Source organism: Mesoplodon mirus (genome assembly GCF_964341445.2).
Source record: "Mesoplodon mirus genome assembly, chromosome: 11".
NCBI lineage: Eukaryota > Metazoa > Chordata > Mammalia > Artiodactyla > Ziphiidae > Mesoplodon > Mesoplodon mirus.
In genome coordinates, this window is record NC_138987.1 from 74,227,592 (window position 1) to 74,255,090 (window position 27,499).

A 27,499-nucleotide genomic window follows, 5' to 3' on the forward strand; every position below is an offset into this window, starting at 1 on the left:
GTACTCTAGAAATATGGGGTTTATGACTTTTCACTCAGGTAAGTTGCAAAGTATTTTAGTGAACATCAGATGTAGCTAATGAGTTTTGTTTGCTTTTCCTTTTATTTTTTTGAGGAAAAAGTTAGCACATAGCACTTTTTTTTTTTTTTTTTGCTGTACGCGGGCCTCTCACTGCTGTGGCCTCTCCCGTTGCAGAGCACAGGCTCCGGGCGCGCAGGCTCAGTGGCCATGGCTCACGGGCCCAGCCGCTCTGCAGCATGTGGGATCTTCCCAGACCGGGGCACGAACCCGTGTCCCCTGCATCGGCAGATGGGCTCTCAACCACTGCGCCACCAGGGAAGCCCCCGCACATAGCACTTTTTAAAATTAAAGTTTGGTTTTCATATATATTTTCATCTTCAGTCTTCAAATTTTGCATTTTTCTTGTCCCCATTAGTGAGTGCTACTTTTGTCTAATGAATATTCACCCCTCTTACTGTTCTTTTTTTGGGTAAGATCATGAACATCCTTCCCCATAGTACTTGATCTCAGATAATCACACAGGTAGGGAGGAAAAGGGAAAGCTGGAACGAAGTAGAGTGAACCCTCCTATATACGACACTAGGTGGTTTTCCTTGAGCCTGTGCACTTTAGGGACTTGCTAGCGAGGCAGTATAATGTAGTAGGTATTCAGAGTGCAGGCTTTAGAGTCAAATTACGTGGCTTCACATCCAGCTCTATCACTTACTGGCTGGGTAACCTTGGATAAGTTAGTTAACCTCTCTGTGCCTTAGTTTCTTCATCTTTAAAATGAGAAAAATAAGATATCAAGTCTTGCACAGACCTACTTGAGAATGGACTTGAGGATATGGGGAGGGGGAAGGGTAAGCTGTGACAAAGCGAGAGAGAGGCATGGACATATATACACTACCAAATGTAAGGTAGATAGCTAGTGGGAAGCAGCCACATAGCACAGGGAGATCAGCTCGGTGCTTTGTGACCGCCTGGAGGGGTGGGATGGGGAGGGTGGGAGGGAGGGAGACGTAAGAGGGAAGAGATATGGGAACATATGTATATGTATAACTGATTCACTTTGTTATAAAGCAGAAACTAACACACCATTGTAAAGCAATTATACTCCAATAAAGATGTAAAAAAAAAAGATATCAAGTCTTGTAGCTCTATTGGGGATTAATGAAATAATGCATTGTAAAGCTGCTTAGCACAGAGATGTGTTCAATAAATGTGAGCTAGTGTATTTGACATGATTGCACTCATAGGCATCTAGGTGGCCACATCAGTAAGACTCAAGTGCAGGAAAGGTCCCTGGAGAGTATTTCTACTCTTCAGGTGACACTGGTTAATTCTCTAACTTTCAACAACTCAGGTTTTCCCTTCTGAAATGCAGACTCTGCAGTTTATATTACAAAGGGGTTTCAGATGGAGCCAGCATGCTGCTTTGCAATGTAAAATGTTTTAACCATAAATAATAAAGGCAAGGCCTCATCTAAATGATGTCAAGCTTCTGCCTAGAGATGGAGGAGGCCTCCCCTGAGTTAACAGCATACCTCCCCTGAGTGAACATAGAGAAAGGCAGGTTGCAGGAAACCGCCAGGGAGAACAAATGAATAGATATTGTTTGTGCCAGTGAGAGCACATGAAATAGGAATTCCTGACTAAACTTTTCAAGCAGATTAGGAGTGATGCTGTTCATTGGTACCTGCAGCACTCCCTGAATAACTCAAGAAAGCCATAAATTTGGGGTTTCAAATGTTGGCTGCCCACTCCTTATGAGTTCAAGTTCCTGAGAATTTAAGCCAGGTGTTTGCAGTTTGGCTGTAAGATGGCTGCATTAACACAAAAGTATGTAAGGAAGTTATTGGAAGAATTCCAGAAGATGTTGTTTGCTCTAGTTTTGAATGTGTGTCCATATTTATACACAGAGGTCCTAGGCTGGTGTCTAACTAGCAAGGCTTGAAAGTTCTCTGTAATAAAACAAGGGGAGATACCTTAAAATAACATACTTCAGAAACGTTTAAACGTTCAGCTCTCATAAACACTGTTTTTGCACTGTTCACATTTTCTTCTCTCAAATCTAATTAAGAAGAGTTCTTCCAAGATAAAAGTCATGGCTATAACTGGCTAGAAAGGGGCATTGGACTCTGCTTCTTTGCACAGATGTTTAGCAAAGGCATGACCTTGCTGGATTTCTACTGCATATCTTTTCCATAGCTCTGATAGAATCAATTATGGCCCGTTCATTTATTCATTCAGTGAATGAGCATCTACTGTGTGTCAGGCATCAGGAATTCAACTGTAAAACAGGTAGGCATGGTCCTGCTTCTTGGGGACTTGCAGTTTAGTGAGGGATACAGACAAGGATTTATTTATTTATTTATTTATTAAGGTTTTTTTTTTTGTTTTTTTTTTTTTTTTTGATGTGGACCATTTTTAAAGTCTTTACTGAATTTGTTACAATACTGCTTCTGTTTCATGTTTTGTTTTTTTGGCCCTGAGGCATGTGGGATCTTGGTTCCCCTACCAGGGATCGAACTCATACCCCCTGCATTGGAAGGCGAAGTCTCAACCATTGGACCACCAGAGAAGTCCCACAGATAAGGATTTAAATATAACTTAAGTGCAAAGACAGGGAAAGGAAGGCGCTTGGGTCAGGTTCAGAGGAATGGATGATCAAAAGTGGTTTCCTGGGGGAATACTTTCTCAGCAGTCAAGTTATTATTTTTAAATTTGCTGTTATATATGCTTACTGAGAGAATAGATGTTAATACTTCAGGGAACATTTGCATCTCAACAGGCTTTCTTCATATTGCAAAGTGGCTTAAATTGGGTTTCAGGAACTGTTGACTTGTAATTAAGCCTGCCGTCGCCTATCCAGAAGGGGACTCTGTAGAATCAGAGTCCTGAGACAGGGGATGAGTCAGCCATGAACATGACTATGGTCTTAATCACCTCAGAGCAGGGAACCTTCACCTAAATTTCAGCTCTTACATTAATTTAGCATTTGACATGTGTTTATTCATTTGAGTCTCACAATGGCACTTCAAGATAGGCAGGACTCATATTATTATCCCCTGGCACACTCCTTGGTATCCACATGGTGCTATACACAAAATTGGTGCCCAGTAAAAATTTGGCAAGGAAAGGAATCTCCATTTTATAAATGAATAAAAGGAGGCTTAGACAAGTGAAATGACTTGCCCCAAATCATACAGTACAATAATGGCAGAGACTGACCTACTAGATTTTCTGCATCCTGACCTGGTGCACCAACCCACTTCTCAGGAGTTTAGGATGTCAAGGCAATGGGTGATAGCTGAGGCAGCAGAGACGTGTGCTTGGTGTCCTGGGGGCAAGTTATTGTGACAGAAGTGGGATTCGGGCTCCTTAAATCACGCTCCCCTCTAAAGGGATTACAAATTAGAGTCCTCTGCTCTGGTTAATGTCTGTGAGGAAAAAAAATAGAGTCTACACCTTGATTAAACTTAAAAAATGGCCTGCATTTCCACTTCAGAGGCCATCACATGACCATCTAGATTCCTAGCTTCTCGTGAAAAGACCAGCGCCTCTGGCAGTCAGACTGCCTTTACCCAAGGACACACTTGGCAAGCACTGAGTCGCTGTCCCCATTAGATGGGATACATGATACTGAGTTGGGAAGTGAAATTTCATCTCCAATCACCTGCCCTTTACTGATCAGGGAACTCTATTGATCAGGGGACAGTAGAGAGAACAGAGGGAAGGGCGTTCTAGCAAACATACCAGTTCTCTTGGTAGCCAGAGCCAGAGGGTAAGTTTGGTTAAATAGCTTCTCATGAGACACCAAAATATTTCAAGTTTACTGTCTCGTGAATTCTCACTATCCTTTACCAAATCTTTTTTGGGCCCATCAAATAACGCATCTGTATCCAATGTAAGTAGATTGCTGTAGTTTAAAGCAATACTATGTAGTATTTGGTTTTGTGCTGTGTAATATGTCTTTAAGATGTTGGGGGTAGGAGTTTATTAATTTTATTATTTATTTTTGCTGTGTTGGGTCTTCGTTTCTGTGCGAGGGTTTTCTCTAGTTGCAGCAAGCGGGGGCCACTCTTCATTGCGGTGCACGGGCCTCTCACTATTGCAGCCTCTCTTGTTGCGGAGCACAGGCTCCAGACGTGCAGGCTCAGTAGTTGTGGCTCACGGGCCCAGTTGCTCCGCGGCATGTGGGATCCTCCCAGACCAGGGCTCGAACCCGTGTCCCCTGCATTAACAGGCAGATTCTCAACCACTGCGCCACCAGGGAAGCCCAGGTGGTCTCCTTTGAAGTTGAAAATGCTCTCGGATAAGCTGTAGAAGGGGCAATAAAACTGAAATGGCCAGAGGGCACTTAAACAAAACATCCATTTGTTCTTGAAAGCAACCAAAAAGATATAGGAAAGGGTAGTTAAGAAACACACAGGAAAATCCTGACTAAAACAGTGCTGCTGAAAATCGCCTGTGTCAACTTCACTAAAAGTTGTCTTCTGCTGACGCTTCTTTTTCTCTCTACGGATGTGCCTTTTATATATGATGATCAATTTTCCACAAGGTTTGCCGTAACGTTTCCTTAGAGCTTAGGTTTTTACATTTTAATTCATTCCATGGCTGTTCTTAATTGCTCTTTTCACAATTCAGGGTCATTGTTTTCTTGCAGACAGAACATACTCAAATCCCAACCCTCTTCTTTTTCTCAACTTGTTTTTGTCTCTACCATTCAAGTGGAGCCTGTGATCTGGTCCATTCTATACTTTGATTTACCTTTAACTTCCTACGATTTGCATTTTGGGTTCCCAGAAATCACTCCCCTCCCCCAGCCCCTCGATATTACTCTTTCCAACAACTTCCTCTCTTCCTGAAATCCCTCTGAGATCCCACTTAGCCTTCAAAAAGTCCAACATAAACTTCATATTCCTCATCTTCTGAGACAGATAAGCACACTGCAATTTGACAGAAGTTTATGGTAGGATTAAAACAGCAGGACATTATGATTACTGTTGTCGCTGTTATTTTTATATTAGTCTTGTCTACCCGTTTGTACTGTACCTTTCTTGAGCGTAGAGACCATATCTTTAGCTATTTTTGTAATCTCAAGTAGAGCTCGGCACAGTAGAATTGAACAAGTATAAATTTTAAAAAGGTATTAAGTTGTGACCTGCCAAGAGCTATAGTGGTTTTCATTTAGAGGCTCGTGGAAAATATGAGTGTGGAGACAATCCTGCAAGGCATCTGAACAATAATCCCTAGGATCTAGACAGTGACTGGCCCTCGAATCTGTGAACACAGAGCGGGTGGCTTCCTTTGGCCAAGGGGAGGCTTCGAGATGGGGTTCGAGGGGCCAGTGGTTACAGAGCAGCTATAGCCCAGGTCTGCAAAAAACCAATGTCTTCCAGCTCTAAGTTTCTAGCATTTCTTACACTTTTGTTTCACACAGGAGTAGCCCAGAGTAAACTAATGAAGCCTGCAAAATCCCCCTTTCTGCTCTCTTTTGAAGCCCAGTTCCAGAGAATGTCTCTAGCCAGTAACCCTTGCTCTGCAAACAAAGCCCAGCGGGTAATCGTTGCACCCTAGTGTGATTTGGCTTTATGTGTGACTCCTGGCAGTTTAAATGGTCAAAGAAACAACAACAAAAATTGATGTCTGGTGAGAAGTTTTCTATCTTGTGACATTTGAGTGGTGACCTCCATGGCTTAAGCAGGGCAGCCTCCATTTTCACTTTCGTTTCCCAGTGTGGAATTTGTACAGTATTGCCTTAGCAGTTCTATTTCAAAGTTTCCCCCTTAGCTATCAAGCCTCATTTCTGTTCCAATCCTGTTATTATTTGCAGTTTAATCAAGATTAAGGGAATTGTGGCCAAAGGTGAGAAGGTACTTGCTGCTTGTAAGCTGAAATTTGATGGGGCTAAAATCCAAACTCTAGTAGCTGGGGATTCATGGTAGAGGAGTGAGTGGGTTGGGATCTTGGACCCTCTTCACTGGTTCAACAATTTTTCAAGTGTATTCTTTGACATGCTAGTTGTTTGATGGAAAGATGTTAGAGAAAGGAAGGCTGTGAGACACATGGCTCTTTTGCTGTGTTTTTATCTGCACTTACTGAGGTTCAGATCCCTGGTGTAAGAACATCTTTGCAAAGCATTCTTCCTTTCTGGGACTGATCCTCTTGTTATGACATGGGTACCAAATAGAACGATGCTCGTCACACTTGTGTGGGAGTCGGGTCCTCTGGGCCCCAGCTTCATAGGTGTTGAGACCTTATTTTCTCGATCATGAAGAAGTGGTGGTGCTGGGGAGGGGAGGGGGAACAGAACCCAGGAGAGGGCTGGGGCAGCGTGGCTGGCTGGGGGCACTTGGGGAGTGTGGAGTCATAGCTATTTATACCCATTCTGGAAGTAGTTCAGTATTTCAGCAACAGGGACTGTTGTGCTAGTTTGACGGGCTGGTAGTGGCTCTGCACCTGTAAGTGCACTTGCTGGTGAGGAAACAAGGCAGGATCTGAAGTTAGGAAACTGGAGTTTGACTCCTAGCTCTGCCAACCATGGGTCGAGGAATCTGGGCAGATCCCTTGATCATTGAGACTCAGCCTTCCCATCAGTACAATGGAAAAAATAGTAACTACTCTATCAAGTTAGTAGGAAGGGAGCGGATGTGCAGTAAGATGACATATGTGCGAACACTTTGTTAAACGGCAGCTCTACTGGCTGAGTTTTCCTATTATTTTGATGTCTTGCTGTTGTGATTGAATTCTGTTGTTTAGTGAAAACTTCAAGTATGGAAGTGTTTAGGGTTGTTTAGTCAAACACCAAATATTGTATTTCTGTGCTTTTTGAGTTGTTGGATCTGCTTTTGGTATATTTTTCTTGTTCCCCTCTCATGTTAGGGTGTGGGCTTAGAAGCTACATAACTGAAGTTTATTTGAACTGTGTACTAGATAAGGATAAATGGGGTCTGGGTGAGGACCTGAGGGATTCTTTTACGTGTAAAGCAAATCAGATTTAGCACATAACCTTTTGTTATGTTTAGCACATCTCAGTTAGGGCCGTTTCGGACATTCTTTGCTAACTTCTTGGTTCCTGTCTGTCCTGCATATGTGGATGATGGAATTCTAGGTGTGGAATGATGTATGCAATTACTTAGAAGTATATATTATCAGTTTGAAAAGATCATATTTTTAGTGAAGGCAGTAGAGAATATACATCACTCACTGACTCACTCACTCACTCACTCAGGCATTTATTAAATGATGTGTACAGACGATTTTCCTGGACAAAGTAAAAGAAGTAGGATACCTGGCTGTCTTCCTAGGACTTTGCGTACCATTTAAATCCAATTTAAGAATACAGACTGACTCTCAGTAAGAGGTTATACAATTATTTCAAAGGATGCAGAGAGTTGGGGAACTGGGATGCAACAGGGCCCTTCCAGAGGAAAATTGGAACAATAAATTTCTTTTTCACCAAGAATTTGAAAAAGGTGTACATCTCTTTAATTGGAGTATGGTATGTGCCTTAGCAAGAGCTTCAGGTACCTAACATCAAATGTAAGAAGGATGTTGCATCGTGTCCTTTTGTAAATCACTATGTGGGACCAGGTGGATTTTGTTGGTGTGTTCAGTGTCTCTGGACGATGTTCCTTCCCGCTCTCACAATGCCCTTTTGGCTAGGCCAGAACTGTTGCGAGAGCGGTGCACTACCAGTAGTGATCGGAAGATGGCAGCATTGGGCGACCTATCTCATTTTCTTAAGCACACTCCCTGCTAGCTCATCCCGTGGCTGTGTTCCACAGCCGTGTTTGGATCTCAGATCGTCACTCAGACCTTCTTCTGCTTAATGACTGTGTATGTAAATGACTCTGCTTTTCTTCTAGGGAAGAGGTCCGATATATAATTCCTGTTTTGGTTTTCAGTTAATGATTATATGTAATTATATTCGAATAAAATATTTATAAATAATTACTTATAATTAGTGGTATGTAGAACTTGGAATTCATGAACATCAGCTTTGATGAAAGGTACCCTTCAATTTGGGAGGTGTTAGTCTTAGTATTATTGTTTGTTTCTGTTTAAAAGACATTAGTGACCAAGACTTTGCAATCCTCTTTTACAGGAATTCTTATAGGGCTCAGGTGTTTGTTTTTTGGGTTTTTTTGATAATAGGTAGGATATTTATTTGGTAAATCTCTTGGGAATATATTACAGATCCACATATGGCAAGTGCTCTGATGAAAACAAATTATATTTGCTTAAAATTTCAAGAAGCAATTAGCCACCCTTGAATTTTGAAGGGTCTCCAGGGGTCATCCAGTCCAACCCTAAGTAGGCTTTGCACTTCAAACCAGGCAGAAGACACGTGCAATTGCCCCTTCCTCCCCACTAGTGATCGTGCTCAGGTTCTTCTGCATTTTGAGGTCTATACCTTATGCATTTTGAGGCATTAGAAACAGAAAGAGAAAAATTATCCTGAGCAAGTCCATAATTCAAATTTTGCCAACACCTGAGCTTCAGGTACATTTTATCATCCCTCTTTATCAGTTAGCCACACATGGAGCTGCAAATGGAAAGCTATCTCAAGGTGAAAGGTCTAATCCTCTGGTGAGAGGAGGCTGTAGAAGCAGCATCTAGGCTCATTCCTTGGTCGAGGACAGCAGGAAACCAGAGGGAAAGGCAGCTAGGGAATGAGCAGATGGAACTGTGTAAGGTCAGAGTTTCTGGAAGGAATCCCAGATGAGGGATGGGGCCAGAGAGCATTCTAAGCAACAGGAAGGAAGACGCCCAGTGGCTCTTCCCTCTGAGGTTACCCTGATTCTAGAAGCACAAGGATCAAAGACACACTTAAGATTTAGCTTGGAATTTTTAGCCGAGTTGATGCAGACCTTTTAATTCCTGCCTCACACTAGGACAGGATGCCAGATCTAGGGGAAGACTGTGAGAATGGTGCACCAGATTTTCTCAGGGGCTCTCTCAGCCTGCTTTGATTTGGATCATAACCATGACTGTGCATTATGTGTGCATTGATATAACGTAAGGAAAATTAAAAATGCACATAATAGGCTGACCTAAATGCTCCTGTAGCTGGCTCCATATGTGTACTATTCTGGAGGCTTTTGAACATGAGAGCACATTTTTTCACAAACTCTTCTGTATTCAATGTTAAGGCTCCAAGGATTTCACATCATGTGCTATAAATGCAATACAAATTAGAGAAATCAGCCAAAGACATACTAAGAAGATGTCATGAGATTCTCGTTTTCCTGATTTAGCCTTTCATTTCCCCATTTTTTTGGTTGTAAGGAAAAAATCATGCATCTATTAATCTTTTACCTGGAAACTTTAAAATGTGACAGATGTTGAGCTCATAAAACACTGAGCTCTAGATCTCTTAAATATCACCATCTAGACTGGTTCTGGGTAAATCACTTCATCTCCTTAAACTTGAGTTTTCCTTTTGGTAAAGTAAGAGGCTGAACTTCCAGGCTTCCTGTTCTATGACTGTATGATCACTTCTCCACCATGCCCAGGACTGTGCAAAATTTTTTGGAGGACAGACTTGAGGGCTGTATTTTAACATTTCTTTCTTTTTTGTAATTGAAGTATATTTACTTACCATATTATGTTAGTTTCATGTGTACAACATAATGATTCATTGTTTCTGTACATTACAAAATGATCACCATGATAAGTCTAGTTACCACCTGTCACCATACAAAGTTATTACAATATTATTGACTGTATTCCCTATGCTGTACATTTCATCCTCTGTATTTTAACTTTTCAACACATCTTCACATCTCTTATTTTGGTTCTTCTCATGAGGCCTCTGTGATACTGAGTTCTCCCAACCCCCTGCTACCCCTGGCCCAAGTCATCCTCTAAGTCGCTCATCACCCTTGTCTTGACTGCCATTGCCTTCCAACTGGTCTCTCTGCTTCCACTCTTGCCCCCTATAATCTATTCTTTACCGAGTACCAGCGTGATCTTTTGGAAATGAAATCAGAACGCATCTCTCTCCAGCCTAAAACCTTCCAATAGCTTCCCGACACCCTTGGAAATACACATCTATCCGTGCCTCAGGGCCTTTGCATTTGCTATTTCCTTTGCTGGGAACACTCTTTCCCCTGGGTCTTTGTACAACTGGCTTGTTCATTTTCTTAAAGAAAGGGCCATTTTCAAGTAGGTTGCAGCTTAAAGATCACTCCTGCAGAGAGGCTTTCCCTGATCCCTCTATCTAAAACAGCCGTATCCTCTGCTTGCTCTCTGACAGTTACATGATATTATTATTTATATAGCAGATTTCGCCTGACATTCATCCTGTATGTTGATTTTTGTTGTTATTGTTGTTACTCATCTCATCCCAGGAGCAAACCTGCTTCATGGGTTGGGGAACTTTGTTCCCTTGTTCTCTGCTAGAGCGGAGTCTGGCATATAATAGGTTTGTAAGAGTGTCTGTAGAATAAGTAGATGAATGAATAGACGTCATAGGCAGGAAAACTACAACCCAGAGAGGTTGTGGTCACAGAGCTAATTAGAAGCAGGGGTAAGACTAGGACTCAGGCCTCCTTGTGTGTGTCTTTCCTGCAGGTTCTGCTGTCACACAAAAAGCCTAATTTAGAAATACTTCATTCACTGTTTGTTTATTTATTCACCGGATACTTATTGAGCTCTTGTTATGTTTCTGGCACTAGTCTGTGTCAGTTGTTCTCAGCCAGGAGTGATGTTGCCCCTCTGGGAATGTTTTTCAATGTCTGGAGACATTATTGGTCGTTGCAAATGGGGTGGGGGTGCTACTGGCATCTAGGGGACAGAGCCAGGGATGCTGCTAAACATCCTCCAGTGTACAGGATAGCCCCCTGCAGCAAAGAGTTATCCAGCCCAACGTGTCAACACTGCTGAGATTGGGAAGCTCTGTTCTAGATGAACAGACAGTGATCCTGCTGTCATGGAGGTGATGGTTTTGTGGGGGGAGACAGATGACAAACAGTATATTTCATACATAAAGACCATGTCAAAAAAGGGATGTGACAGAAAAGAAAGACAAGTCAGAACAGAGTAAGAGGGGGTGCCGGTGGGTGCTGTGGGTGGTGACAGGGTAGGAAGGGCTGTAATTTTCGCCTCTTTGGGAGATGAATCAAGAAAGGAAATTTTGCCTCTGGAGGCTCAGCTCCATGACCTGGAATGACCAGGCCTTCGGGTCCAGCCCAGGGCTACAGAGCATTGACCACTCAACTTCAGAGATCGTCCACACATAATAAAAATATAAAACCCTCCAGAACCAAGGGACATCTTAACCTCTAGATAAAAATAGAGCAAATAGCCATGGGCTAGAAATAATTAGTATTTTCTGCTCCTTTTCAGGGATGTTTACATTCTCTTTCTCAACCCCTTCATTGCTCCATCATCACTAATGCAGGACAGTGTTAATTTGATGAAATTTTTTATTGCTCATTGTCAGCCTCTCACTTTCCTCTTGGAGCACAAATAGTGTAATTTCAGCTCCTCTCAGGAGCATTGTGAGTTTTTTGGTTGTACGGAGATTTCTGTCTGTCTAGGTTGATTTCCTAGGAACTCAACAGAAGCAAGTGTAGATTTTAATATCTTGGGGAAGCTGTAGTAGTTGATGATGGTAAAACTCGGGCCAATGAAATGGTTCTTACTATATGTATTTAATGTATATGTATATAAGTATGTATACATGTAAGTGCATACATAGGTATCCATTTAAGATTTCGCTAAGAAAATGGTAATTTGGTAGGTATATACTTGTTTTCTTGCTCTTTCCTGGTTTCTTCACCACAATTCTTTACCAAGCATTGGCGCATAGTAGGTACTCAACAAATGTTTGTTGAATGAATAAACAAACTGCAAACATCAGTTTAGGATTACTGAATTCCAAGTTATTTTTCCACATTTACACGGTGCTACTGAACCACAACTTATTAAATATAGTAGCATATTCTTCTGGCATTATCACTGTGACATATTCATTCTTTCTAAATCTGTGGTTTTTTAAATTTAGAGTCATTGCAAGGACTATGATTTGACTCATAGGGTTTCTGAATCTACGAAGCATAAGACTCTTAGTAGTTAATACTTTTTCCATTTACCTTTAAACTGGGGAGGGATTATTAGGCAATAAATGTCAAGAAATCTTCTTGACTTAAATGCGTTTTAATTGACAGTGCTGAAGAAATTATGCAGAGTGCACCATTTTATTTTGGGTGCCATTTTGTTTTACAGAAGAGCTTATTGCCCAGTTCACTGGCTGTGTGTCCACTTCTTTTTCAGTGCTATTTCTTCACTATTGAGTTTGGCCTTTGCAAGCAAGAAGGGCAGCTGCGGGCATATGGAGCTGGACTGCTTTCCTCCATTGGAGAATTAAAGGTATGAAGCTGTAAACGCAAATATCCTTCCTGAGCAAACTGGTTCAGGGTCATGGAAGATATTGATTTGTCTGTCTGAGTCTCTCTACTCGCAGATACCCCATAAATATTTAGTACAGGGGATTTGGTACCTCATATGTGGGTGCTGACCTAACTTTTTGCACTTCTGAAAATGGGTCATGCCTTTCTGGGTTTGTGGTGTGACTCAAATGGATGAGCAGCCATGTGCACGAATCAACAGGAATGACAAATGTGTGCTCAGATGTTGGGTAACAAATGACTGGCCTAAGTTTAGTGCTGAAAAGTGGGCACTGAGCTAGCAGTGATCCTACTGATTGAAATTCCCTTGTAAGGGTGGCTTGGCCTCTTTCATTTCTGTCATCTCCAGGGCTCCCACGGATTCTTCAGCATCTGCTTCCCAAAGGGGAATTAGAGTTTATTTTAGCTTCTTCAGAATTAATGTAAATTAAAACATTTATGGGCATATACAATAAAAAAAAACACCTAAATAAATATGTGGTCCAAGAGGTATCTAATATGTGTAGTGATGCCTAAGGGATGCTATTTTTTTTTTTTGCCTTAAAATACAGTTTAAAAATCATTTATTCAGAAATGTTGGAGTCTGGGGCATTCTGATCATTTAAATATTCTGGTTACTAAAGAATTGCTATCTGTATACCACTGGGGGATAGCAAGTTTTGATGAATTTAGAATGCATTGTGATATCTAATCTGGAAATGGTACTGAAAATAATTTGATCTTTCTTTGATTATTCAGACTAAGGTCAGGATTATGGACAATCCTAGGATTTTTATTTTGAGTATTTATTATCCTTACATAATGTAACTGGGATATATATGATTACTGGAACTTTTTAGATGTTTATACTATTGAAAGATGCAATTTAACTGTAGTTTCATTGAGTCCATTCACTTTATGACTTCATTCATTCATTCCACAAATATCTGGTTGAGCATCTACTATGCGCCATGTACTATGCCAGGCACTGAGGATACAAGGACAAATAATGATGATGAAGAATAAGAATATGAAGAAGATAACAACTGCCTCAAAAGACACTTAAATAGACTTTAGTATTTTAGGGGCTTTAAACATATTAACCCACTTAATTCTCATAACAACCCAATGGGATAAGTAACACCATTATCACAGATGAGAAAACTGAGGTATAAAGACATTAAGGAGCTTGTTCAAGGTCACACAGCTAATAAGTGTTGGAGGTGGTCCCAAGTCCAGGCAGTCTAGGCTCCAGGATCCAAGCCCTTGACCATTAGGCCCTATTGTCTGGGATTCCTGTTATCAAGGAGGTTACATTCTAGTGCAGGAGATAAATGACCAGGATAATACAGACAGTGTGACAAATGTGCCTGGCACATTTTAGCCCATGCCTGGGAAGGCTTCCTGATGAGGGTCCTGCTGCCCACGCTGATTCTGGAGGAGTGGGAAGGAGGAGTAAGGGACGGATGAGATGCTGGATCAATCAGCAGATAGCAGTGTGTGTGCTCTACTCAAAGCCTGGCCCATTAAGGGAGCTGCCTGAGGCCCTGCCTGGCTGGAATAGATGATAATATTTAATGTAACAAAAGCCTGATGTAATGTGTTAAATTTTTCTTTTCTTTCTTTTTTTTTTTTTTTTTTACTAAATTCTCAACAACAAAAAAATCCATTTGGGGTTCATCTCAAAGCCCACAGCAATAGCATGATGTCATATGTCTGTAAGACCCATGTCTTCTATAGATTGTTTCTTGATTTCCCTGAAAAAAGAATTAGTCAGAAAATTATATAGCTCTTGAGCTACATCTATTTACATTCTCTTCAGAGGGCTTATAAATGATACCAGAAACAAAAGAAACAAATCTCTCTTATTGCCCCAACTTTCAGCAGGGTCCTCTGGTCTGGTTAATGAGGCATGTGTAGGCAGCACTGGGGTGAATCTGTTGTTTTTGTTCCTATTGGTATGGACCGAATTGTCTGGAGATGGAAATCAGCCAGAAACATGTGAAGGGCATTGTCTGCCGTGAATCTTCTTGTTCTGGTCCATCACCTCTGGTCATTAGCATTCTTCCATTCCCAAATTTCAACACTCCCAACATCCCTATGATTGCTACTTTAGACCAGTTTTACAACTCAGAAATTCCTTCTGTATGAAATGTCTTCTGACTGTTCACAGAGAATACGTAACATGAGACCTTTCCTTAGAGTCTTAGCTTTACCCTCACCCCATCCCTGCCCCGCTCGGTGTCAGCGTCCAGAGCCTTCCCCCAGCACTTGCGAATACATCTGTCCAACTTTTATTTGGAAGAACAAATGATAGTTCTGAGCCCAGGTGGGAATAACTTTATTAATAGCATTATAATAATTCCTGTGCAAACCCACTTACAGTTTTGAATGCAGTTGCCTTTTGTGGCAAAATGTGTTTTTGCTGTTCCAATTATAGCCCACATATAGGTCTCGGGTAAGTTGTTGGAGGTTTTGGTGTAGTCCTTCTAATTTTACATAACTATGCACAGTTCATCTTCTTTCCTTGAACTGAACACATTTTAAAATGTGTGCTTTAAGAGGCTAAGTTTTCAGAGTGTAAATGTTGCACGTCAGAGCTGGCCAAGCACTTCCAAGTAGTATATCTATAGTTTGAAGGATAGCTTTCATTTTTCCTTCTTATTTTTTGACAGTGCTTATTTTTTATCTTTGAAGAGAGAAAAAAATAAGTATGGAAATGCTTATAAAAACTAACATAAATCTGATAACTATAACGACAATTTAAAAAAATCTCAACAATGATTGCTCTCTCTCTTGTTCTAATTATTTTTTCTGTGATGTACTTTTATGAATTCCAAAAATGTATTTGGGAAGGGCCTTTCCATACCTTCATCACTGTGGGGAGCAGTTAATAATGAGCTAGATCATCTGGAAAACTGACTTTAAAAAAAGGTTGAGAATAGAATAATTGCTTACTGTTCACCCACACACAGTCTAGTATGTGTCTTTCCTTTAATGTTCATTTTCTCTCTATCTCAGAGTTGACCTAACTATGTAAGTCTCTCATTAAAAATTTTTTATTCACTCATTCATTCATTAATTTTATTCAACAAACTCAAAATTGAAAGTTCAATTTCAAGAAACTTGGAGTCTCTAGAAGGGAGGGTCTAAGAAAGTGATGAATATGGGTCTTTGCTGAATCCAGTTCCCTTGGAGAAGCAACAGTGGGGAGATCTTGTTCACATGTGGTGGTAAGCAACTGATTACGAATCGGTGAGCTGGCTGAGTCTTATCTCAAAAAGTTAATCCATCTCAAAGCAAAAGGCAATCTCTCCTTCTTTTTCATGGGTAAGGGTAAAGTCTAGTTCTTTGTTTCCTTAAGGGCAGAGATTAGATTTTTTTTGGTAAATGGCCTTAGCACCCACCCCATAGGAGTTGCTGGAATGTTACATACAGATACATCTGTTCTGCTTTTCAGGTTTTGACAAAGCTGGTGGTTTTTAAATTTTTAATTATTATTATATTTTGGCTTTAGTTTTAGGATATCCTTGTATGGTGAATTTATTGTACTGCTTTTATAGAGCTATTCATCAGCCTTCACAGAACAGCCTTATATTTATTACAATCATTTGTATTTACGACCACTTGCAGCAACTCTGTGAGGTGGTCAGAATTACTGCCAGGCTGTAGAGAAGAGGCCCAAGGCCCCCGTGGGTTCCCTGAGGTCATCCAGTATGTCAGCGGGTGGCAGGAGTTGGGACTCTGAGAGTGTCTGAGCTCTCACACCTTTCCCGCATTCCGATGGCTCACAGCTCCCTTCCCCTTGCCTCTTCCTTTCCTGCAGTAGCACTGTTAGTAATAACAGAGCAAATGCCAGACACTGGGAGCCGGGGAAGTGTCTTTGGCTTTTACACAGGGATTTCTTGAAGAGGGAGTTTGTTCCCTCCCCCCTGCAGCTTATTCAAACTGCTGAAACTTTCAGCATCACTGATGAAAAGAAGTGTGATGCCATCATCACCCAGTTTGGCAATAGGGATGTTGCTACCGCACTGTGCTCGGTTAGCAGGAAGAACTTTTGAGGAAGGTTCAAAAATTTAATAGACACACATACGTACATACATATACAAATGTATATATTTGTTGTTCTGACGTGGGAAAGGATGATTGTAATGTGAGTGTAGGGGTGTTTGCAAATTTTTATTCAGAATCTAGGGCCCAAACTATCTAGACTTCACACTTGAGTTTTTTCCTAACTTTAACCAGTCCTAATATAGAGGGCGAGGATCACAGGTTTACATCTAGAAGAGGTGAGATAATAACTCTGTGTCATTGCAAAGGCAGGTGGCTGGAAGGAAGGAAGATTTTTGAGGTGATGAACTCAGGACAGGCACTGTTGCGGTCTAGGACCTGGCAGCCTCATAGCTAGGGCCATGCTTCTTTTCTCGATGGGTTCCAGAGGAGCTGTACCAATGATGGAAGGCGTGGCTGGTTGCATATGTACACCAAGCATCATCTGGAGACTGAAGTAGCAAGGATAACGTAATTTACTGAACACTTGCCATGTGCCAGGCTCTTTGCATGTATTGCCTCCTTTAATTCTCACCATATTCCTGGATTATAGATAACTGTAAGTATTTCCATTTTCCAGATTAACACTGGAATAGGCTGACAGAGGTGAAATAATTTGCCCCAGATCATGTAGAAGCTAATTGGGTTCTGGGAAATTTTTGATGTTGAAAGAGATTTTTTATTTAAAAGACTGGAACTGGCAAATAAGTCTTAATTTGTGCACTAAAGCCAATTAATTGGTAATGGTCATCTCTGCTGGGAAGGGTGGGTAGGCCATGCCCAGGCCCAGTGGGAAAGGCTGCTATGGTGAATTTACACTGGTTGGGGTGGAGGGAGGGGATGGTGGTATGAGAGCTGTGTATTTGCAGGCCCTGTTAAAATCGTATTGCAAGAAGAGCTTTAGAATTCATATAGATATAACCTTTTCGGTTTATCAAAGAGGAAACTGCATCTTAACCTGCGGAATTTTCACTCATTTGATAAACCTGTGGGACAGCTACGTTTAGAATCTAGGTCTCCTGGCTCCAAGTCCTGGGTTGTTGTCTTTGGCCCTATGGGTAAATACAAAACAGTCCTTTTAGAGAGCATGTAGACGAGAGGTGATTCTCAGGTATTCCTGCACTTTAAAAATGGCTTGAGAGTAAAAGACTGTCAGCCAGATTCTCTCAGCATTATAAAGCCTCTCTCTGCAGGAAGTTGGATTAATTCTGGCAGACTTCAGGATATCAGACTGTTAACACTTTGGAAAGGATTCACCATGGAGCTCTCTGGGGACATCAAGCAGTTTGGCTCTATGTTTACAGAGAAGCTACTCTGGACACAGAGGAGAGGGCATGATAGCTGCTCCCCAAAACCAAGGTCACTTAGAGAGAGACATGGATAGGAGCTGAGAAGCAAACTCAGTAGGACTTTGCTCCACTGGACAGTGGAATCAATAAAGACATGAATGCTATTTTATGGCCCTTGACCTATGCTTCAGTGTTCAGAAACAGGGGCCCTCATGGGCTGCATGGATGTTGCTGGCAGTAATCACACAAGAGAGCTCCCCATCAGTAAATGAGACCACTTATAGGTGTGATCACCACCTCATTTGTTGGCCTCACTCCGTGGCTGCTCCCCCAACTCTGGGCTCTTTTCATTCTCCAGGCTAATCCTTGGGTGCCATTATCATTTCCATATTTGTAATAGCCAAGGGATAGAACTGGTCCCATACTCCATGGATGGAGAGGTCCCCAGCACGTAACCAGGTATTGGACGCAGCAGGATCTTGAGGATAGACTGCATTGTTGAGAGCTTAGAACAGTGAGCTTCCAGTTTTCCTTTTGATTAGTACATTAAGCAAGTGCGAGATATATTACCTGATGGTCTTTGCTTCAAATCATATGCTGTGAATCCACTGACTTTTCTTGAAGTCTGGCGCAGAGCACCCTGCCCTCTGGGCTTTTTCTTGATCCACTCTCATCCCATTTACCTGTTAAAAAAGACGAAATGAGCTCATTTGAGTATCCAGTAGAATCATGACATGATACGTTTTTCTAAAACTACACTGATTTCGGTCTCTGTTATTACATACACATCTTCTGGAGGCATCCTCTACACAGGGTGACTGCTGAGGGTGCTAATGTCCTATCACAGCATTCTAGACCTAAGCAGACAAGTTTCACCCTCTTCCTGTGCTTGTCCTTGGCCTAGTGAAAAGTCTGGCTCAGCAGGAAAGCCCTGAGGGAGCCATGGCTTAAACGTTCATATAGTCTATATTGCTACCACTCTGCCATGCCCCTGAATGCGGGGGTGAGAACGTGGAAACATCTAGGACACTGAGTCAGTCACTGTCCTCCTTTTCATACGTACTAATGGATAAATGGACAATTAGAGCAACATACTAAATAAAATGTACCCAGAGTGTATGGCTGCGAAGAAAGGAACTTCTAGTTCTGAAAGCCCTGGTGAGCCAATAGGGGGCCTATTCTTTGCAGAGGAGCAACAGCTCTCATCAAAGCACATTTTGTTTCTTGAAACTGTGAAATTGTTTTAAAAATGTGGACAGAATTATTAGTCATGTGGAACCCCAAATCCCTTGATGTTCACTGCACTGCACTGAACCTAGCACAAAGGCATTTGCTGGTGGAGTGACCTTCCGCCTACAGTGAAGTTGTTCTGTGGGCCAAGACATATGAGTCCACTCCAAGAGGCCCTCTGCATTCCCTGATTCACATATGCATTGATCTGGACAACGGAACTTTGTGGGAAAGCAAATCAAACACAGGGCAGGACCATGTGCCCTTGCCTGTCAGTCCTTGGGTTCACAATTACATTTTCAAACTTAGGGAACGATATAGCCTTCTTCATGGAAGGCTGTAAATCATTCCATGCATTTTGAAATTGTTGGGGGAATGTACCAAGAATACTGAACAGGAAAGGTTTTTCAGCGTTTCTCTAGGAAATCTTAGCAGTTAGAGATTGAAAAGTGCTTTGGGTGGAATCCAGAGACTGGAATAGAGTGTCTTCAGAAATCACCCAGCCCAAACCTCTCACTTACACTTGAGCAAACCGAGGCCTAGAGAGGTGAAATCATTTGCCAAGGTTATCCAGTTAGTAGCAACGCCTGGACTAGAGCCCGAGTTTTCTAATTCTCAGTTCAAGGCTGTTTCTGCTACCCCTTTCTCTCTTTGCCTCTCTCTCCCAACTAATTTACCCTTTAAATTAAGAAAGAGAGAATCTAGAGGGGTATTTCTCAAAATATAGTTCACAACCATCTGTGTGTGAATCACTTTGGATGCCTTTAAAATGCAGACTTCTGGGATTTATCCAGACCTACCAAATAATATTGAGGCCTGGGTATCTGCATTTTCTTTCCTTTTTTTTTTTTTTTGGCTGTGTTGGGTCTTCGTTGCTGCGCACAGGCTTTCTCTAGTTGTGGTGAACGGGGGCTACTCTTTGTTGTGATGCTTGGGCTTCTCGTTGCGGTGGCTTCTCTTATTGTGGAGCACGGGCTCTAGGCGTGCAGGCTTCAGTAGTTGTGGCCTGTGGCTCTAGAGCACAGGCTTAGTAGTTCTGGCTCATGGGATTAGTTGCTCCGCGGTATGTGAGATCTTCCCGGACCAGGGCTCGAACCCACGTCCCCTGCATTGGCAGGCAGATTCTTAACCACTGCACCACCAGGGAAGTCCCATATCTGCATTTTCTACAAGCTCCTCAGTGATTCTTAGGCATATTCTGTGTGAGAACCGTCAATCCAGGGGCTATAAATAGGCAGGTGGCACGTGGCAGGAAATGAGCGCTAACTTTTAGCATCTCTGAATACAATCATTCATTGTTCCTTGCTCTTAGTGCCAGTCATGTAGTGAGCTGAACCAGGCTAATGATGGTTCAAAGAGTAATTACATTGGCTTTCCTGTTTCCCTAATGCCTGCTCTGGGCATAACTATAACTATTCATATTAGCTCTTTTTTTTTTTCCCACCTGGCAATATTAATTTGCTGTATATTTCTCTGCTGTGCTTGGGGGAAGGTAAACGAATGCTTCGCACGTATCCTTGAATATACAGGCCCACTCCAGCCTCTGTTGGTACACAGTACCTGGCCTCAAAATGTCTCACAATGAGTCCACAAATAGTTCAGTCAGAGTCCCCATCACCTCTCCATGCAGGTAATTATTACTTTTGCCATTTAAGGGAAATTTCAGTACATTGCTTATAGCAATAAATTTAGGACCATATTTGTGCTCTCCTGCTTCTATTCATAGCATAGATTTAAAATTCCATTTCTATGGGGTTACAGCTCTGAACTGTCCTTCAGTGTGAATTTTGTTGATAATAAATAAAATAATACCATGTCTCATTTTTTTCCCTCAGCAACTAACAGACTTAAACAAACAAACAAACAAAAAACCCCTTAACACTCAATTTCCCCTGCATATGGGAGAGTTCCATATGTCATGGTAGATGAGTAGCTGAATAGTTCTATAAAATGATTGAGCTGTGCTGTAGGAATGTGACATGGTGGCACTTTGGAAAGCCTCATTCTGGAGTTTAACGGGTTTTGCGGTATGTTTTGCAGCATGCTCTTTCTGACAAGGCATGTGTGAAAGCCTTTGACCCAAAGACAACTTGCTTACAGGAATGCCTTATCACCACCTTCCAGGAAGCCTACTTTGTTTCAGAAAGTTTTGAGGAAGCCAAAGAAAAGATGAGGTAAATTTATTTTTCTTCCATCTGGAGAAAATAACTTTTTATTTTTATGGCTCTGTTCTTTCCTTCTATCTGTCTCTTGACCCAGTGAGGATTGATCCCATATCCTTCTCTTTGCTGTTTATCTTGCAGGGACTTTGCAAAGTCAATTACCCGTCCCTTCTCAGTCTACTTCAATCCCTACACACAGACTATTGAAATTCTGAAAGACACCAGGAGCATTGAAAACGTGGTGCAGGACCTCCGCAGCGATTTGAACACCGTGTGTGATGCCTTGAACAAAATGAACCAATATCTGGGAATTTGATGTCTGGGACCTGTGTCATTGCCAGCCTGATCTTTTTGGGGCTTAGCAGCAATTCAGTCAATGTCATATAACACCAACAGCTTTCTGTGTCATGGCTTGGCTAGTAAGCATGCAATTCTGTATATTTCTACCTACTTGCAACGTACTGTGATAATGTATGAAACACCGTAAAGAACCTGATGACAGATAACCACTCATTGTATGAAAGATCGTAATACATTTAAATGTCTTAAATAGATTTGACATTCCAGCTTAGTGTCCTTAACCAAACTGCAGCTATTGAAAATTGGTAACAAATAGCCCTCTTATGATTGTAGCTCCTGACCTTTTCTTTATCAGACCTGAGCCTTTCCTCTGTGTTCATTAGATAAAATGAAAATAGCAGTGAAACTGTTTCTATTTTCTTTAGTATCAGTGTTTTCACAGCACTATTTGAGATAAACCCAGAATTGTATGAAACTTCCCATCACATTAACAAAAGATTCAGTATTCTGTTTCAAAAATTGAAAGTAGTGAACACACTAGTTGGAATGGTTTTTAGGTTGATTATTTATACAATGTAAGAAAAGAGAAATTTCCACAAATAGAAAATATATGTTGCATTGACCTTGTAGAAACTGAGTTGTGACATGCTTCCCAAAGTATTTTGGAAGAAAATACTTCCAGAAAGGGCATTAGGAAAGACTAAACAATGGGGAAAAATTTTGGGACTATGAATTTTATGCTGGAATAAAGTGATTATTATTCTCAGCTAGTTAACCCATTTCTCTTGGAGAATAATTGTATCATAGAGCTTTGATTTCAATGACATGGAAATTGAGTCTCAGAGAGGTTAAGTGAATTGCTCAAAGTAGCACAGTTAGTGGTGCACCAACATTTACAGCCCATCACATCTCACTTTTGGATTGCTAAGACATTCAACTTGGTGTATGTATGTATTTATGATGTGTAGTCATAGCAGAGAAACTAATGCTTATCAAAACTAAAGTTTATTACTAAATAGGACTTGGTTTGTGATCAAGGGTTGACAGCAGTACAGAAATTTCCTCTCACACCCCCCAGCCAAGCTAGGTCTCTGGGAGTCTGTCCACTTGCCTAAAGTTTGGGCAAATTTGGGTAAACAATAGTGATGTACCACAAATTTCAGTCATCTTTGCTATAAGAGGTATAATCAGGTGATTAAGTGAACAAATAAAAAATTGCTGAATGAGCGAATGAATTTTAGCTTCTGATTCCCTTAACACATGCAATCACTGTTCCTCTAATTCTGCTTTAGTAGCACAGAATACTGGGTGGAGGAAAGAGGGGACGAGAAAAAGTAGAGAAGAATAAGATGACGAAATGACTTTTAAGTTAGCAATTCTAAAATATTTACTTGAGCAATTTCTAAGGATGTTCTTTAAATAGGAAACTACATGTGATTTCAAACTAATTTATACAGTTGTATGGCCTGTTATGAGTCAGAAATTTTTGGATTAAATGTATTCAGGAAGAATATGAGAAAGAGTTAAAATATATATCAGAGAGAGGTGAAATTACAATGAAAAATCAGAGGCTTGACCATCGGTTATCTTAATGATTGAGGCTCTTTCATTTCTGAAAGATTCTCAGAACAAAGGACTTTTTGAGAAGGGATCTGGTGCGTAGAATGTGAGAGTCATGCAGTTTAAATGCTACGTTAGGTGAATGAGACAGTGCCTTGAAGAATTATCTGTGGTAGAGAAATGATGAGCAAGCTGAACCCAAATAAAAGGATCTAGAATGATCAAGTAGTTGTAAAATCCAATCATTTAATAAATCCATAAATACATAGTTTCTTACATCTTGCTTTGCTAGATCTAGATGACCCTGAGTAATTAGCTATTTATAAATATTAATCTAGAAAAATAACCCAGAAAAATGAATCCAGAAATTTCCAATGAACAATAACAAGAGACTAAGAACAATAATTTAGAAATTTCCAGAACTAGTTGCTGAAGTTTCTCAAAGGAGAAAATGGGCTAAGAAACTCTTAATGTCTGCTTTCTCTGTTGTTCCCATAATTTGGTGTTGCTCTAGATAACATTTTGTCTTTTGTAACTACATGGATGGACTTGGAGGGCTTTATGCTAAGTGAAATAAGCCAGATAGAGAAAGACAAATACTATATGATATCACTTATATGTAGAATAAAAAAATACATCAGACTAGTAAATATAACAAAAAAGAAGCAGACTCACATAGAGGACAAACTAGTGATTACCAGTGGAGAGAGGGAAGAGGGGGACGGGCAAGATAGGGGTAGGGGATTAAAAAGTACAAACTATTAGGTATAAAATAAACTACAGGATACAGGGACAACATGGGGAATATAGCCAATATTTTATAATACCTATAAATGGAGTATAACCTTTAAAAATTATGAATATACTGTACACCTGTAACATATAATATTACAGCCACTATAATTCAATAAAAGAGGAAAAAAACCCATGTGTAGCCATCAAGCTTCCCCCTTCTAGCCCCAATGAAAGGGGAGCTTCTTAGTTAAATGTACGAAGGAGAATTATATTTAATTGTAGACAAATTCTCTCAACAAAAAATGACATTTGAGCTATCTTCTGATTGACTATAGAGGCATCTTTAGTGTTCTTACATGTGCAAAATCTATGTTGTTTCAAAAATAGAAGCGCTGCAAAGTAAATAGGCTTTCCCACAGAGCTTATATAGGTATCATACAAGGAGGAGGAATTATTTGATTCCTTTTAGATTTGTTCTCCATTTGGAATAGCATAGTTTTCGCCATATGAAACAATGGAATCATGGTTTTCATTTGTTGTGAGCATTTAACACGCAAATGCCATTACAACTAATAGTGGGAAAAGTCCTATAAAATTTAACAGCCATCATAGGAAAAGTGTTGGCAGAAAAAGTCCCCAAATGGAAGTAGTACAACAAAATAATCACAGCCAGCTTCTTGTCGTATCTGATACCTGCTCAGTGTAACCATTTGTCTCAGTTATGCCTCCTGACTTAAAGCTAAATTAAATAGATCCAAGGGCAATTATAAATTTAAAGACATTTGCTCACTGTCATCTCACTGTGAATCGCTATTTTATTTTGGCTTTGCTGCTGTCTTCTGTAATGAGCTAATCAGAAGTCAACCCAAGGTTCTTAGCAAGACCAAGTTTCTTATGTATCACACCTTGCAAAAAACAGCCGGAATCTGATTAGTCCAGTTTTTTCTTAAAGCATTCTTGTCTGTTGTGAGTTGGGGTCAGGCAACCAGTATATTCTTGGATGATCGGTTTGTATGGCATAGCAGATTGTTCATAAATCGCATGTTTTAAGAGTAGGGAACTCTGACCCAGAGTGGTTAAAAAAAAATTTTTTTTTTACATTAATGTTAAGGGTTGTGAAACTTGGGTGTCTGGCTTAGTCTCATTTATTTACTGTGTAATTTAGAAATGATGCTTTATGGGGAAATGATGCTTTATCTGTGCTTGTCTTGCTTGCATAGTAAATGGACCTGGGCCTAATGAATGTAATGTATTGCAATATTTACCAACATGAAAAGCTCTCAAATGAAAAACAGTATGCTTTAACATGAAAGCAAATAGAAATACAAAGTTTCACTTTCAAATGGAGTCATGGCTCACATCATTTTCTTCATTTGAGGAGGAAAACATTAACACAGGATGTAGTTGTCCTCCTATTCATTTGATCTAATTTTCACCTTCTAAAGAATCAAGTGCTGATGCTTACTCTCATGAACCTTGTCTTACTTATAATGAAAAGGAAAGCAGCCCAGAGTTTTCCAGTGTGTCTTGAGTTTTGTTTTGTTTTGTTTTTTCTTCAATTTCCAAAGACATTCTCTTATTTGGGGAATTGATTGTTATGCAGATTGACTTTTTCTGGGAAGAGGCAAGGGAATTAATAGAGACATATTCCTTCTTCTCATATTAGATTTGCATGTGTTCAAAATAAACCAGTTCTGAAACATTGAATGGTGAGTCTTTATAATGTGACTTGAGGTCTCAAAACATTCATTCAATGGCTTAGACCATATCAGGCACTGGTCTAAAAACTGAGGCTATAGTGGTGAATAAGGCAGAGGAAGTTTATGCCCACTTTGAACTTACATTCTAGTAGACAGATACCAGCAAAAAAAAAAAAAAAAAAACCCAGATTATTTGAGATTGTGGCAATTTTATGAAGAAAATAGTTGGGGTGATGTGATAAAGAGCAGTGGAGAGGGGAGGGATTAAGGTGGCCAGGGAAAACCTTTCTGAGCAGATAGCCTTTGACTAAGAACCATGGGATGAGCAGAAGCCAGGCATGAAGAGAGCCATGGAAAGAGTGTTTCTGGAAGAGGGGACAGCATGATCAAAGTCTCTAAGGCAGAAGATTGATGTGTTCAAGGAAGACAGATTGATTGCCAGTGGGCTGGAGAGGAAGGCTAAGATGGCAGCATGGGAGGCAAGGATGAGGTAATACAGGGTTCCAGAGGGGGTCAGGTAGACCCTAAATGCAGTGGAGTCACTGGAGGGCTGTAAACAAGATCTGATTTACATTTTCAAAGGTTACTCAGGGGCTTCCCTGGTGGCGCAGTGGTTGAGAGTCCGCCTGCCGGTGCAGGGGATGCGGGTTCGTGCCCCGGTCCGGGAGGATCCCACATGCCACAGAGCGGCTGGGCCCGTGAGCCATGGCCGCTGAGCCTGCGCATCCGGAGCCTGTGCTCCACAACGGGAGAGGCCACAACAGTGAGAGGCCCGCGTACTGCAAAAAAAAAAAAAAAAAAAGTTACTCAGGCTGCTGTGTGGAAATGAATTGTAGGGGGATTGGAGAGTGCTGTAAAACCAATTAGGAGACCATTGCAATACTGAGACTCTATAAAGTCAATATCTTACTGGATCATGGTGGACATCACTAAAAAATAGTTGTAATCAAATAACTTACAAAGTTAAGTAGGTGGCTCAGAACTGTCAGACGAAACACCAGGGGAAACTGTAATAACCAGTACCTGGGTTGAATATCATTGGGCTGGAGAAGCAGACATCCAATGATATCCTGTGTCTTTTGCAAATACGTAAAGCTTCCTTTGACAAAACAACATCATGTGAAACTTTTCCTGGACACCTTTTAAGGATAAAAAGCCAGACTGGAAAGCAAATGCAATTTTTTTTTTCTAGAGACGCATAGATATTCACTGCATAAGCAAAAATGAAATAGAGAATGGGACATTATTGGTGAACATTGGTAGTGCTGACAAGGTGATTCAGGACCAAAAAGCTCCCTCACCTTCAGGCAAACTGAATAGTTGTGTTCACTGGCTCTCTGGACATTTCTATAGGAATAGGTCATGTATATGTAAGTGAATTAGTTAAGTCTATTTCCACTCTTCTCGCTGCTGTCATCTCCCCAAATGTATATTTGAGAGATATACCAGCAAGGTTCACTTGCTGTGATTTCTTCCTCTCTCTAAGAAGGATGTGTCTGGTGCAGCAGCTGAAAGTCTATTTCCTTCTTTGGGAGGATCGTAGTGAGCCTGATGTTCAGCCCAAGGGCACCTGTGGTTATGATGCCTGTAAACAGCATTCTCATAATCCAGTCTAGATACAGTTTTTATAATGGAACAACAAAAACATCTGACAGATGTGGGTAGGGTAATTTGAAAGCTAGTGGCACAAATAAATCAAGTTCATTTTCTGTCAAAATCAAATCTTGAAAAACACTGCAAAGGTAACCCTCATTTTATAGGTTGAGAAAGGTAATATTAATTATAAGAAGGTGGTAGGACTTTCCTGGTGTCTCCTTCACTCCTTCCCGATCCTTTGCAGTCTCCTTACTTTTTAGCTTGTTAATTTTCATGGAACTCACAAGATGCTGATTCAGTAGGTCTAATATTCCCAAAAGTTTGCAAACCACTGAACACATCTAATGTACAGCTCGCTCGATTTTAGTGAACAGCTAACTCCACAGACGTTAATGAGGCCAATTATTGGCAAGTGAATTTGAAGTGAAGAGCACATGAGGTTTGCAACTATAGTTATTTGTTTATCGGGATTGATT

General features: G+C 40.8%; 1 protein-coding gene across 2 annotated transcripts in view; it reads left to right on the plus strand.

Moving 5' to 3' along the window:
- Positions 1-25,462, plus strand: part of TPH2 (tryptophan hydroxylase 2) — a 117,811-nt gene extending 92,349 nt beyond the window's left edge. For both annotated transcript variants that reach the window (XM_082634574.1, XM_082634573.1), the window contains 3 exons: positions 12,289-12,384; positions 21,011-21,144; positions 21,274-25,462. In XM_082634574.1, coding sequence (XP_082490700.1) covers positions 12,289-12,384; positions 21,011-21,144; positions 21,274-21,448 — 405 coding nt within the window. In that variant the 3' untranslated portion in view covers positions 21,449-25,462. The remainder of the gene's footprint in view (positions 1-12,288; positions 12,385-21,010; positions 21,145-21,273) is intronic.
- The last annotated feature ends 2,037 nt before the right edge of the window (positions 25,463-27,499 follow it).